This window comes from Sander lucioperca, chromosome 12, assembly GCF_008315115.2.
Source record: "Sander lucioperca isolate FBNREF2018 chromosome 12, SLUC_FBN_1.2, whole genome shotgun sequence".
Lineage (NCBI taxonomy): Eukaryota > Metazoa > Chordata > Actinopteri > Perciformes > Percidae > Sander > Sander lucioperca.
In genome coordinates this window covers 23,451,106-23,465,401 of record NC_050184.1, presented here as the reverse complement: position 1 = coordinate 23,465,401, position 14,296 = coordinate 23,451,106, and the positions used below count along the sequence as shown (strand labels likewise).

The window sequence follows — 14,296 nt, the reverse complement described above, 5'->3', positions numbered from 1 at the left end:
AAGACCAAAGACTAGTCGATAAGACAAAGACTAGTCGGTAAGACCAAAGACTAGTCGATAAGACCAAAGACTAGTCGATAAGACCAAAGACTAGACCAAAGACTAGTCGATAAGACCAAAGACTAGACCAAAGACTAGTCGATAAGACCAAAGACTAGTCGATAAGACCAAAGACTAGTCGATAAGACCAAAGACTAGACCAAAGACTAGTCGATAAGACCAAAGACTAGACCAAAGACTAGTCGATAAGACCAAAGACTAGTCGGTAAGACCAAAGACTAGTCGGTAAGACCAAAGACTAGTCGATAAGACCAAAGACTAGTCGATAAGATGAAAGCAGTGTGCCGACGTTGCTAACACACTTGAAAAGGCATCACGTGAGTGTGAACATCACTACTAGAAGGAAGAAAACGACCATAATTCAGACGCAGCTCCCGTTGGCATTTAAACAGACCTTTGCTGGTCGATCGGGCCAACGCAATAACGAAAGGTATTGGTGTTTTTATAGCAGCTGATCTACGACCATACTCGGTTGTTGACAAGCTGGGATTGGTAATGCTGCTCTGTAATCCATAGTTATTATTTATATTCTTCATTATATTTTATTATGTGATATTGGTTTGAGACTGAGAGTATTTTATTTAGTGGAGAACTTTGCAGCAGTACGTACCCAACCGGGATTTTTGCGTACCGTTACACCCCTAATATTAATGATGTATAAAGGTACTTAGGACAGCACTCCAACTGATACTATTTTAATGCCCCACGTAGGTTTTGGGCAGCGCCCTTCTTCAGACACACACAATAACAAACCAACCACAGCAGGGGAAGGGTTAATGGTTCCTGAAGTTAAAACTAGATCTTCAAGAAAAGACCAGACCACAGTGAAGCTACTGCCAGGAAACACACACACACACACACACACACACACACACACACACAGAGACACACACACACACACACACACCCACACAATCACACACACACACACACACAGACACACACACACAAACAGACACACACACAATCACACACACACACACACACACACACACACACACACAGACGCGCGCACACACACACACACACAGACACAATTACACACACACACACACACACACACAGACGCGCACGCACACACACACACACAGACACAATTACACACACACACACACAGACGCGCACACACACACACACACACACACACAGACACAATTACACACACACACACACACACACAGACGCGCACACACACACACACACACACACAAACAGACACACACACAATCACACACACACACACACACACACACACACACAGACGCGCACACACACACACACACAGACACAATTACACACACACACAGACACAATTACACACACACAGACGCGCACACACACACACACACAGACACAATTACACACACACACACACACAGACGCGCGCACACACACACACACACACACACACACACACACACACAGACACACACACACGCACGCACGCAGCAGAATATTAATCCAGGAACATCGGAGGAAAACCCTGACAGGGAACATTTAACTGTAACTACTGTAACATACTCTAACTACTGTAACTACTCTAAAGTATTTGAATGTTACTGCAGTAAGGTTAACATGTGGAGGATCATGTTTCTCTGTATTGACCCCATAAGCGCGTCAGCATTACAGTTTTCGTTCTACTGTTAAAAGTTTTCAAAACTTTCTGGATAGAAACGTACAAAAACGGCGATTAAACTTGTTTGAAAAACAAAAGATGTATTTAAAATGTATTCCTAAATTAAAACGATATAAAAGTAACTTTACATAGCAACTTTAGAGGCCACGTCAACTGTACGTAACCTTACGTGATGACCGGACGTAAGAATTAACGACTGCTGACTAACTTTTAGTTTAGTTTTTCATATATTACCCTAAATGTAGTCTGAATTACGGTTTAAATTACACGTACATTAAAACGTCGTAAATCAAGCCGCGTGTCGTCAATGAAAGAAACTATTACTTATATAAATATAAATATATATAAATATATATTTATTTTCTGTTTCTGATCCGTTAGCTTCCTCTGTGAAGAGAAGCTGATTGGCTTACAAGCCGCTGAGGACTCCAATTCTGGATTGTTATTGGCCGTCTGGTGCTGTCAGTCAGAAAAAGACTCCCGCCCCTCAAGATATTTTGACAGTGGCTAAAATGCTAATGCTAATCCATGTTAGCTTCGAAGAGAAGCAAGAAATGACACGAAGGCGACACGTAAAAGGCTTTAAAATAACACGACGGTAAACTGCGGCTGATTTGGAAAGGAGACGACGACATGTTTGACATTGTTCAGTGAGCTCCGCGCAGTTTACCAGAGTAGTGCTCCGCTCCATTGACTGATAAGCTAACGCAGCTAACCGTTAGCCTACCTTAGGTTAGCTTGAGTCTGAATGGAGTCAGTGACAGTTTAACGTCTGTCATGGAAGCGGAGACACCTTTAGGAAAGTGTCTCCGCTGTTCAGATGTCATAAAGAGCATTCAATGTGTAAATGAAAATCACAAAAGCTTGTTTACCTCTCGCGCTAACGTTACTTGAACACTGCACTCTTCATACTGTGATGACCGCAGAGCGCATGCGCGAGTTGAGCCGTTCTACCGATGTGTGTTTGTTTATGTTTTGGGTTTATCATGTTCATTCTCTAATAAGACCCTTTATAAACGGCCTATAAGCTGTAACCAATGTTAAATAATATTTTATATATATATATACTATGATGAATAAAGGAGGAAGAAGTGTAAAAGTAGTAATACTACACTTTTACAGACAGGCAGGCAGACAGACAGACAGACAGGCAGGCAGGCAGACAGACAGACAGACAGACAGGCAGGCAGGCAGAGAGACAGACAGGCAGACAGACAGACAGGCAGGCAGAGAGACAGACAGACATAGAGACAGACAGACAGGCAGACATTAAAATGATTCTAACATAACAGTTTAAGAAGAAGAGGTGATCTTTTTGCTTTGAGACAGAATATATGTTGTATATATATGTAGATAATTATCAACATTCACACTATTTAAAAAAAACTATTTGTATTTGAAAATTCACTCTTAAAAATGTATTTATTTCATTTTGGCATTTTACACTTTTATTTCTTTGTTTATGACCAAATATGACAAATAAAAATCCTCAAATCTTGATATTGAAGAAGCTGGAAGCTGTAAATATTTAGTATTTTAGTTTAGAAGATGTTACAGACACATAACAAGTCTCATGACTAACTTTAGGTAAATGTTTAAAGTTTGCATCTCTAATAAGGTGACAGAACAACAATCATACATATAATTACTTTATAATATTACTCTCACATGAAGAAACATAGTTAGTCTGATGAAAACAGATTTTAAACATTCAACTCTAAATATAATTTATATTTTAAACAAATGAAATAATGTTAATGTTAAAACATCTCCACCACAACCTGAAAAACATCAACATCAAATATCAGAAATCAGTAAAACATGTCGGTTATATTTCCACACAGACAATAAATCAGATAAATACTAAAGTCTTGTTTTATTCTAACAACAGTCTGAAGCCCAAATATATTAAGTTTATGATCAAATATAACAAAGAAAAGCATCAAATCTTCATGTTTGAGAAGCTGAAAGCTGGAATATATTTAGTATTTCTGTTATAACTAAAAGTATTAATTGATTAAAACAGTTGGAATAATCCAGAGGTCATCAACCGTTACTATCAACAGAGACATCTTTGCCCTCCCCCAAAATATAGAAATCTGTCTGGAGCCACAAAACATATTAGAGCTTTATAATAAATAATGAATAAACATGATGTCATGACTTCTCATAAAAATACACGCCACTTTCCTAAAGCCAAGTGTATGTCTACGCTGTTAACAGCTGACAGCAGTCTGCAACATCACAGCGTAGACATATAACACGCCACTTTCTAAAGCCACGTGGCGTGTTATGGCGAGACTACGTGTTATGGCGAGGCTACGGTTGGGTTTAGGAAACGTCACACGCGTCAATTCACACACTATCGCAAGGTAATGTAAGTCAATGGAGGCCAAACGGCGTTGATGAACACGTTAAAAACAGAGTATGAGTCTTGGTAACCAATAATATCATACCACTTGGCTGTCATACAGACGCCACTTCATGAGATCAGTCTGTTGATCTTTATAATGAAGGTACCAGTCTATTGAAGTCTAAATTATTCTATCCACATTACTCAAATGTCTAAATAAGCATTCATTTATATTTTTAATTTTAGACTTTTTATTGATCATCAGGATGGAAATGACTCCACACAGGCCTGAAATACACACATGCTCAGGACCTCTTCATGCACTAATGGAGAGATGTCAGAGTGGGGGGGCTGCCAGTGCTGGACCAGCGCCCTGAGAGGTTGGGGTACGGTGCCTTGCTCAAGAGCAGGGATGCACCAAATACAGGATTCGGCTTCAGATTCAGCTGAATATTGGGCTTTTTGACGGGGTTGGGTTTCTGCTGAACCTCAGAAGTTTTCCCAGTGAACTGAACCCTACGCTTGCACTCGGCGCGCTACACTGGACGTAATGACGGCGCCGTTGATTACAGGAAGGTGTTTATGTAGGAGGAGCGTTCAATGCAGCAGGCTGTGAGGAAGTAGAAATGGAACTCATGACCAGAAAAAGTGTAGTTTGTCAGAACTTTCAGTCAAAAGAAGGCCATTCAAGTCCAGCTACATGTTCAATCTGCAATGCTGATTAGTCTGGTGGTGGCGAGGACCCTAAACTATACACAACATCACCGCTGTTACAACATCTGGTATCAAACATCTGAAAGAATATGAGTTGTGATGAAGGAATCTACAGACAGCAGCCAGAATAATATGCTGATGTTGGTCTTTGGACCGTTGGATACATTTCTTAACGTACATTTACTTTGTGAACCTGGAGAATGATCTTTTTCTGTTTAGTATTTGTAATCCATAGCTAGTCTACGGAAACTCAAGATCTCTGTTGATGTTCGGCAACATTTACAGAATAAGACTGGAGACGTACGGAGGCTGGGATGCTGATTTTAGTTGACTAAAATGTTATGTAGCCTAAATTAAAGAATGTAAGAATCAATACAACAATAATAAATGAAAACTAAACTATTCATTACATATAAGTTATTGTCACTAAAGAGAATAATGGATGAATCAGCTGATTGTTGCAGCTCTATTCTGCTCCGTCACATCTTTGAGGAAAGAAACAGACTTTTCTCTGATGAAAACAGACGCAGCAACTCAACATTACAGCTCATCCCTCTTCCTCCTCCTCTTGTTTGTCTTCTTGTCTTCCTTGTGGAAGACTTTTCCATCGGCCTGCTTCCTCCAGCTCAGTTTGATGTTGTCGTCCAGCCCCTGGTCCCTCAGCTTCTGTTTCAGCTGAGACACAAAACTTATCTTATTAGGGGTCCAAGCCTGAGGGGGGTCCAAGCCCGAGGGGGATCCAGCGGAGCTGTGAACCTTATTGTTTTCCTAGAGATTATTTTTCCGTTGATAAAAGTCATGCTACAGCCTAAACCGTACATGGTGGGGGGGTGACATTTTCAGGACTGGTCCAGATCTCTGCCAGGACCTCGGACAAAACAATTCATCCACTTCCACCACTAGGTGGCGCTATAGCAGAAAGTTTACCACCAAACAAAATGTCATAGCTAGCTACCAAACATGTACTTTAGCATATCTCAGCCAAATTAATAGGTATTAGCGCAGAACTTGGTATTGTTGTTCAACATCCCACTACGATGCTCTGTACCAAAATTGGCGAATTGAAGGTCGGCCATTAGGGGGCGCTATAATCAATGATTATGTTTTGGCCAATAACTCAATGTTTGTAAATCGGACATTTGCGATTGTAATTTCTCTGCCGTAGTAATTGCTATCAACGTGAAACATGTGATTCTTGTTTGGCATGCCGCTCTGAGGCTCTGTACCAAATTTGGCGAAGATCGGCCATTACACTTAGCGTTACACGCTCCTTGTGCCGATGAGGCTTGGACCCCGTCATAACTGATGCAGTTCTAGTCTAGTTGTTTTTTCATGAAGGTAAAACAGTATAAAACATGATTTACCTGCTTCAACATGGCCTCCATCACAGCAGCGTTATTCAGATCCAGATTGTTGTTGTTGTTCTTGCTCTCAAACTTCACTTTCACCACTTTCTTCATCACTTTCTTTTCTGAAACAGGAACCACTTCAAACAAACTTTATGAGTTCAAACATTTCTGTCTGGATAATAATCAGCATCCTGTTCATTCCTCATCATCAGTTTAAACAATAGATTCAACACTAACTTATCATCTGCAGCTGATCACCACTGCATGCTAACTTTACTAACTATTCCATGGAAATGATCCACATCATCATGTTCACATTTACATTTAGCACTAGGGAGGTAACGATGGTTAAATATGGATAGAAATGTGTGAAGATAACAACCGGTTGAGATAAGAAATGAATGTTGATGCAGTTTTTAAACGTCCTAGAGCGTAATCTACTTTAGATTGACCTTGTTTGACTTCAGACGTCACTACGACTTCTTAGTTTATTTATTTGAAGAGATTTGTTTCTATATATATATATATATATATACACATATATATATATATATATATATATATATATATATATATACACATATATATATATATATATATATATATATATATATATATATGTGTGTGTATATATATATATATATATATATATATATATGTGTGTGTGTATATATATATATATATATATATATATATATATATATATATATATACACATATATATATATATATATATATATATATATATATATATATATATATATATATATATTAGGGCTGTCAAAATAATGAAGATTAATCCATTCCATATTGAGGTTTGACCCGGAGCCGTTCTAGCCTCCATTGGACTGTAAAATGAAGGAGGGAGACGAGAATGTGCTGCCTGGATCATTAACTGGAACATTTACTTGTAAAAATCTTCTTCCTGCCAACCCTGGCTACCGAAATCTGGAGCCACTGATATGTCTGCTCTTCTCTCTGGTGCTCTGAAGACGATACAGGAAACACAAACACTGCTGCACGGGACGCTAGTTAACACTATACTCAACAGCAGCTAACGTTAGCCTACCACTAGCTAGTTAACACTATACTCAACAGCAGCTAATGTTAGCCTACCGCTAGCTAGTTAACACTATACTCAACAGCAGCTAACGTTAGCCTACCGCTAGCTAGTTAACACTATACTCAACAGCAGCTAACGTTAGCCTACCGCTAGCTAGTTAACACTACACTCAACAGCAGCTAACGTTAGCCTACCGCTAGCTAGTTAACACTATACTCAACAGCAGCTAACGTTAGCCTACCGCTAGCTAGTTAACACTATACTCAACAGCAGCTAACGTTAGCCTACCGCTAGCTAGTTAACACTATACTCAACAGCAGCTAACGTTAGCCTACCGCTAGCTAGTTAACACTATACTCACTCACTCATTGAGACTGTGACTCAACACCAGGATGTAACAATCTGCAGCTGCCGTCGGAAAAACAACACAGACGGTGCGTTCAATGAAACTGGTAAACTACAGCCTCGTGGTGCATCTGAAGTTATTGTAAATGTCCTTGGTGGTTGTTTTTGTCATTCAACAGCAATTTACTAGTGAAATAAGTTATTGTTATTGTTATACCTTATTATTAAATCATTTAATTTTGACCATATGACCTTAGCAATAAACAAGCCGTTCTTTAATGTCACCGACTGTTGTTTAGTACCCTTTGTTTTCTTTTCTTTTTTTACTTTCTTAAGAAGTATCGGTTCAGGCACCGTTAATTATGTATGCGATTCATTTCGATTAATTAATCACAGAGTCTGTAATTAATTAGATTAATTTTTTTAATCGATTGACAGCCCTAATATATATATATATATATATATATATATATATATATATATATATATATATATATATATATATGAATGGGTGAATTAAATCACTAGATGCATGTAGACAAGTTGCTAGAGAATGCATGTAGGTATGTGGGTTTGAGGCGTTGTCCAATCACAGTGAGCAAACTGAGTGACTGACATGCCCGTTTAAGCCAATCAGGCGCAAGTAGGAATAATGGCACGGCCTACCGGTCTGAGCTAAAAAAACTGCGGGAGAGAGACTAGTGTGACGAGAGATAACAGAAGTTTACGGAGAAATCCTGCCGTTTTACTGTCAAGAGCTTGAGAAGTTAAATATTTTGGTGTTAGATCTGGCGAGATAGTTGACGGTTAGTCGGGTCTTTGCATTTCCTCCGTGTTATCTTTCTTCAACTAGTTTGACAAGTAAGGTAAAACATCTACATTGTGAATTAAGATACATTATCAAGTGTTGTTCGCTATATTTCCATCCGTGAAAGAGTGCATATGTTTAGTAAGTTTATTTTTATTTCGCTAGTTGTGGAGATCTCGTGGTTGTGCTGGTTACCGCCATTTTGGGTGTGTCCAGGCTGCTACATAGAATCAGTGAGAATATTGATTCAATGAGATTTAAATTTGTTATTAACGCGGCACTTTTGTATATTGTGTATTTCTTTCAAAAATGTGAATTTGTGTACATTGTAAAGCAGCTAGTTTTACATTGTTCATTGTAATGCTGTTATTATTTACCATTTATGGTAAATAACAAATTGAACTTAATAGTCTATTGACAGGTCAAGTGCTGCTGCAGTAGGACAGCTATAGCACACATTCATTTCTGTACACCTGGACTGAAACATACACTGGTCTTACCAGCTCAGATATCTTGAGACTGTACTGTACTTGGTTATACAGGGGGATGTGATTGTGATTTCAATGAATGTTAGTATTTTTTATTTTATTTTCTTCCATAGTAACTTGAACATTGAACTGTGAACCTGAAGTGTAGTGTGACCCAGGTTAGAAAGGTGCACCTAAAGAATTAGAAAAAAAGGATTGTAGGATCTTTATTTGCCAAAATTGTAAATCTTGGTATTCAAGCTGTTGTCCTTGTCAAATTGTCTGTTGTATGTGGATCCATTTACCATTTCGTTATATGAAAAAAGCTGGCATTGTTCAACTTCAAAGCACCATTGTTTGAGTATCTCTGTGCTCCAGTAGTCAAACCTAAAATTCTTCTGGGCCCATAGTCATAGCAGGAGAGTATCTGTTACAGACACATCTGTGGTTCACATCTTCAGAAAACCGTATCATCAACTTAAAGTCCTGAATCTAATCGTGAGTTGAGTATATCGTTTCATCCCTATTGTCCTGAATCTAAATGTAAAAGCTGTCTGAATCCCGGGTTAGCACTCACCTGGACCGTAGCAAATGAACGCTCTCTCCATGTCACAGGGCCAGTCCTCCCAGGCTCCTGATTGGCTGAAGTCTGCAGCCACACAAGTCTCGTTGTTGTTATCAGGTTGCCCGTTCTTCCAGAAGCTGAATGAGGAGGTACTTCCATCTGACCACTTCCAGGAGTCTCTGAAAAGGCCGATCCAGGTCCAGTATCCTACAGGTATCATCTCCTGTATCTTCTGGTTCTCTGTCATGTTTCTCACACTGGCCAGGTCTGTGTGGTGAGCTCTGCAGTAGTTCTGGGCTGCAGTCCATGTCATGTAGGTGTTGATGGAGACAAAAGTCACATCTGACCCTGAAAATGGAGCACAGAGAAGTGTAGAGGCAGCATAACATACAACCTCCATCCATCCACATCTGTGATTCATGTCTTTATAATATCTACAATAAATCCACTGATATATAAAGAACCACATCAATAAACTAATGAATAACTTTATGTCTTAACAGTCTCTCCACATTAATAAGAAATGTCCTTAAATCTACAAAACAATCTAAAAAACAAGATTATATTGTTGTTTTTCTGCATATGAATATCTTTCAGGTTAATTAAACACACATAATCTGTTTGTATTGTAAGATGTGTGCATGTGAACATGCACGAGTCCAATCTCTATAATATAATATAATATAATATGATATGTCTTCCTCTGGTGGTGTCATCATTTATTATTCATGTGAATTACTTTTTGAGTTATTTATTTTATCATCCTATTATGATGTATGTGTATGTTGTGTGTGATGTCTGTAAGTTCATAAAAGGGAATTTAAATTAAAGTATCTATCAATCTATCTATCTCTCTATCTATCTATCTATCTATCTATCTATCAGGACACACTGCTGATGAACCACTGAGCTGTTGTACTGCTCTCATTCCTGCCGTCTTATTATCTGCTGCTCAGTCAGCTGTAAAGCTCTTTGAATGGTACTAACCTGTGTGAAAGCTGCTTTTTGTCAGAGTGACTGACTGATACTACAGAGGCCTGAATAATGAAAACAAAGAGGCAAAGAGAAGCAGAGAAGGGAAACTTCACTAGTTAATATTCTCACCTCTGACATCTGCACAGACTGGATAAAAGCTGTGGTCACAACTGAGGTCGTGCCAGAGTCCATTATAATAATGAGGATACATTGCTGTGCAGACTTTTCTACTGTATCCAGCGTCTGGTTCTCCAGGCCACCATTGTCTGAACTCCGTCTCCCCGGGTTTGTAGAAACTTGTGTCTGACAGTGACCACCTCCAGCTGTCAGCGTGCAGTCCTATCCAGGCTCTCTGATTGTGATATAAAGAATTAGACTCTGCTCTAGCTTTTTGTTGAAGACCAGATGTTTACCTAATCTTTCCATCTCCAGTCTTGATACTATCAGTCTGATCCTCTAGGACTCCTTCATTCTGTTACCCTCCTTTAATAACTCATTACCAGCCATAGTTTCTGATCACTGAAACTGATTTTCAATTAGCTTCTCCAGAACATAGATCTCTGTTGTTGTAAATACTGTTTTGTGATGTTTTAGTTTTGTTTTACTGCATTAGTTGTTTCTATGTTTTAATGTCTTGTATCAACTTGCTTCTATCGCTGCCTCTTGACCAGGTCGTCATGTAAATAAGAATTAATTATCGATTGACTTATCTGGTTAAAGAAGGTACAATAATAAATTAATAAATAAAATAACGACTTCAAGACATGTGTTTGTTATGTTCAAGTGATGGTGACCAACATCCACAGCCTTCGTTCTGAGTACAAATATATTCAAATGTTTATGTGAAGTTAATTTGAGGCTGGCCATCAATCATACTACAGGCTGTAGTAGACCGTCGTTGCATGATAAGGAACATTTGGGTCGGTAACGTTACTCCTGGTAGTGCCCATTGGGCGCGCAGTCTTCACCACTTCTGACCTGTACAGGTGCGTCTGTTTAACCATAAAATGGCCTAAAACGTAATCGTAATTCATTATTTATTCAGCAAATTACGTTTCCATCAGTGTTTATCGCATACGCCGTTTACCATTTAAGAGAAATCCGATGAGATCAAACATATAAAACTTTGAGTCGATATTCATGAAATTTAATCAAATTTTACTGTTTTTGAATTTTTCATTCAATATCACTTAATTCACATAAAAATGTGTGAATGGAAACTCAGCTACTGTCTGCTGAAGGTTAAACTCAAACACTTTAGACTTCTACTACATTTCAAAGATAAATATTCTACTTTTTCCTGCTCTACATTTAGTTATTAGTTCCTATGGAGGGTTTCAAACCTGCTGTCAGAAAGACTTTGAGATGAAAGAGAGAAAAGTGAACTCACGTAGCTGTTGTTGGAGTAGAACATGTTGTCTAAATTTGCCGTGTTGTTCAGGATCTTCATAACCTCCATGTTGTCTACAGTGGCCAGGTCTCCGTCTTTCTCTCTGCAGTATCTTTGGGCTTCAGTAAAGTTCTTCCTGTCATAAACAAAATAGTACTGACGTCCAGCAGCTGATGAGACAGCACTCAGCCCTGTAGGGACACACACATATAGAGCAGATTTAATATTTTATACTATATTAATACACAATATTATATTTCAGTTACACCAACAGCGCCTGCTTTCAGATTATCTAAATGATATCAAATGTTGGATGGTGAAAAACTTAAATTAAAGGAAACCAAACTGAAGTAATGATGTTCCTCTAAACCTCCTATTTCTATACCTGACTTTGGTTTATCATGTCAGCTGTTCTGTATTACATGTTATATTATTATCTCTGTAATGTTGTTCATCTGTATTGAGGCAGATCTTAAACCATCTGACTCAACTGGACATCACTTTGGGTCAACTTCTGTTGTTTTAACCCTTGTTCCTCACTAGAGACATGTTTATCCTTTTCATTGTTATTTATTTAATAATTGTGTCTGTGTTAATGCTGACAACATGATTTCTGGTAAGGATGTGAGTTTTACTTGATGTTTTGAAGTTCAAGCTCAGTTTCTATAAAAAGTAAAAAATAAACAGTTTAATCAAAATACTGACATTTAGAGGACAAATATGCTCCATTGAAACCCATTATAACACATAGTTATCCCACCATTCCTCTTTCTCTATCTCTCTTCTGCCCACTTTACACACTTTACACACACACACACACACACACACACACACACACACACACACACACACACACACACACACACACACACACACTGAGCTCTCTTAAAGGAGCAGCAGCACCATTTTACAACAAATGCCTTATTGTGCTGATGTGACCGAGCCGACCAGAACCAGACCATCATTTCTAAATATCTGTCTGAACCCGGCCTTGCCCGTCGGGACCCGTCAGGCTCGGGTCGGGTATCTAGGCCTTAGTGTGTGTGTGTTTGTGTTTGTGTTTGTGTTTGAGTGTGTGTGTGTGTGTGTGTGTGTGTGTGTGTGTGTGTGTGTGTGTGTGTGTTAGTACACACACACATGCCAGCTCAACGCACACAACAACGCACAAGTATAATATCAGGCCACTTACATAGGCTACAGCGAGAGTCTCCACACAACTGTAAAACGGCCTTAAGTGTGTGTGTGTGTGGTTGTGTTTGAGTGTGTGTGTGTGTGTGTGTGTTTGAGTGTGTGTCTGTGGTTGTGTTTGAGTGTGTGTGTGTGTGTGTGTGTGTGTGTGTGTGCGTGTGCGTGTGCGTCTGTGTTTGTGTGTGTGTGTGTGTCTGTGTTTGTGTGTGTGGTGGAGTCAAAGAGATTATTTCGTTGGCACTTCAGGCCCTTCTAGTGACAGACAGACATGTAGGAGAGGGGGGGGGGGGGGGGGGATGACACACAGGAAAGCCTCTCTGGCCAGAATCAGACCCACGACCTCCGTGTCAAGGACCGAGCCTCCACACATGGGGCCCCCCCTACCACTAGGCCACCCAGGCAGCTATATCTTTCCAGCAGTTGTTTGAAAGGGGACATGTTTGTCCTCTAAGGTAACAAGAGGAACATTTTAAAGTGAGGCCCAGCTGATAAATGTGCTGTATAACTAAACATGACTTGACTTAAACATAAGATCATAATTTAACTAAAGTGACTCATAATATTGTTCTGATAAGAGTTCTGTAGCCACAAGGATATATAGATGTGTAATAAGACTATAAACATTAATAAAACCTAATAACCTCTCACCTGATGCAGCCATGATGAGCAGAAGAAGTTTGTCCATCTTGTTTGTTCTCCGTCCTCCTCACTGTGTGACTTCAGACAGACCGCTGATCATATAACTCATTGTTCAGGATCAGATGATTTCATGGAAATACGTCAGAGGTGACAGTTATTTGCATGTTAGGCAAAAGCATAAGTTCCCCTTTTTCAGAAACATGTTTGATGCCATTCTGTTGGACTAATGGAAAATTCAAATAGTGACCGCAGCCTGTAGAGAAGGAAGTGTCAAGGCAGGGACATGTCCATTACAGGAGAACAGTCTGCCTGTAGTGTCTGTGTGTGTGTGTGTGTGTGTGTGTGTGTGTGTGTGTGTGTGTTAGTACACACACACATGCCAGCTCAACGCACACACCAACGCACAAGTATAACATCAGGCCACTTACATAGGCTACGGCGAGAGTCTCCACACAACTGTAAAACGGCCTTAAGTGTGTGTGTGTGGTTGTGTTTGAGTGTGTGTGTGTGTGTGTCTGTGTGTATATTTTCATATCAATCTGTAGCTTCTCAGTACTGTTCCTTATGTATTCATATCTAAACACTTAGAGCTGCAACTACTGATTATCTTCACCGTGAACATGTGTGGATGATGTTCTGGATGAATGGATGAGTAGTTCTGGATGAATGGATGAGTAGTTCTGGATGAATGGATGAGTAGTTCTGGATGAATGAATGAGTAGTTCTGGATGAATGGATGAGTAG

General features: G+C 39.2%; 3 protein-coding genes across 5 annotated transcripts in view; all 3 read right to left on the bottom strand.

Moving 5' to 3' along the window:
• LOC116059902 (PHD finger protein 20-like) overlaps positions 1-2,639 on the bottom strand; it is a 40,311-nt gene extending 37,672 nt beyond the window's left edge. For all 3 annotated transcript variants that reach the window (XM_031313164.1, XM_031313166.1, XM_031313165.1), the window contains exon 1: positions 2,569-2,639. The gene's annotated coding sequence lies outside the window, so the exon portion shown is untranslated. The remainder of the gene's footprint in view (positions 1-2,568) is intronic.
• Positions 2,640-5,150: 2,511 nt separating this feature from the next.
• LOC116059912 (macrophage mannose receptor 1-like) lies at positions 5,151-9,781 on the bottom strand. The gene is made up of 3 exons (XM_031313188.2): positions 9,373-9,781; positions 6,128-6,249; positions 5,151-5,438 (listed from the first exon to the last, which is right to left on the bottom strand). The coding sequence occupies exons 1-3, from the start codon at positions 9,779-9,781 to the stop codon at positions 5,304-5,306; spliced, it is 666 nt and encodes a 221-aa protein (XP_031169048.2). The 3' UTR covers positions 5,151-5,303.
• A 574-nt stretch (positions 9,782-10,355) lies between these two features.
• Positions 10,356-13,617, bottom strand: LOC118496391 (asialoglycoprotein receptor 1-like). The gene is made up of 3 exons (XM_036007989.1): positions 13,562-13,617; positions 11,726-11,916; positions 10,356-10,687 (listed from the first exon to the last, which is right to left on the bottom strand). The coding sequence occupies exons 1-3, from the start codon at positions 13,596-13,598 to the stop codon at positions 10,448-10,450; spliced, it is 468 nt and encodes a 155-aa protein (XP_035863882.1). The 5' UTR covers positions 13,599-13,617; the 3' UTR covers positions 10,356-10,447.
• Positions 13,618-14,296: the final 679 nt, after the last annotated feature.

Bases quoted from the DNA above. Each gene is read 5' to 3' on its own strand.
- LOC116059912 (XM_031313188.2), bottom strand. From the start codon at position 9,781: ATGAATCACAGATGTGGATGGATGGAGGTTGTATGTTATGCTGCCTCT. The intron at 6,250-9,372 runs GTGAGTGCTAAC...GTTTGTTTGAAG, and splicing joins GTTCATTTGCTACGGTCCAG to TGGTTCCTGTTTCAGAAAAG. The intron at 5,439-6,127 runs GTAAATCATGTT...TTTGTGTCTCAG, and splicing joins TGGAGGCCATGTTGAAGCAG to CTGAAACAGAAGCTGAGGGA.
- LOC118496391 (XM_036007989.1), bottom strand. From the start codon at position 13,598: ATGGACAAACTTCTTCTGCTCATCATGGCTGCATCAG. The intron at 11,917-13,561 runs GTGAGAGGTTAT...GTGTCCCTACAG, and splicing joins GCTCATCATGGCTGCATCAG to GGCTGAGTGCTGTCTCATCA. The intron at 10,688-11,725 runs GTGAGTTCACTT...TATCACAATCAG, and splicing joins TCTACTCCAACAACAGCTAC to AGAGCCTGGATAGGACTGCA.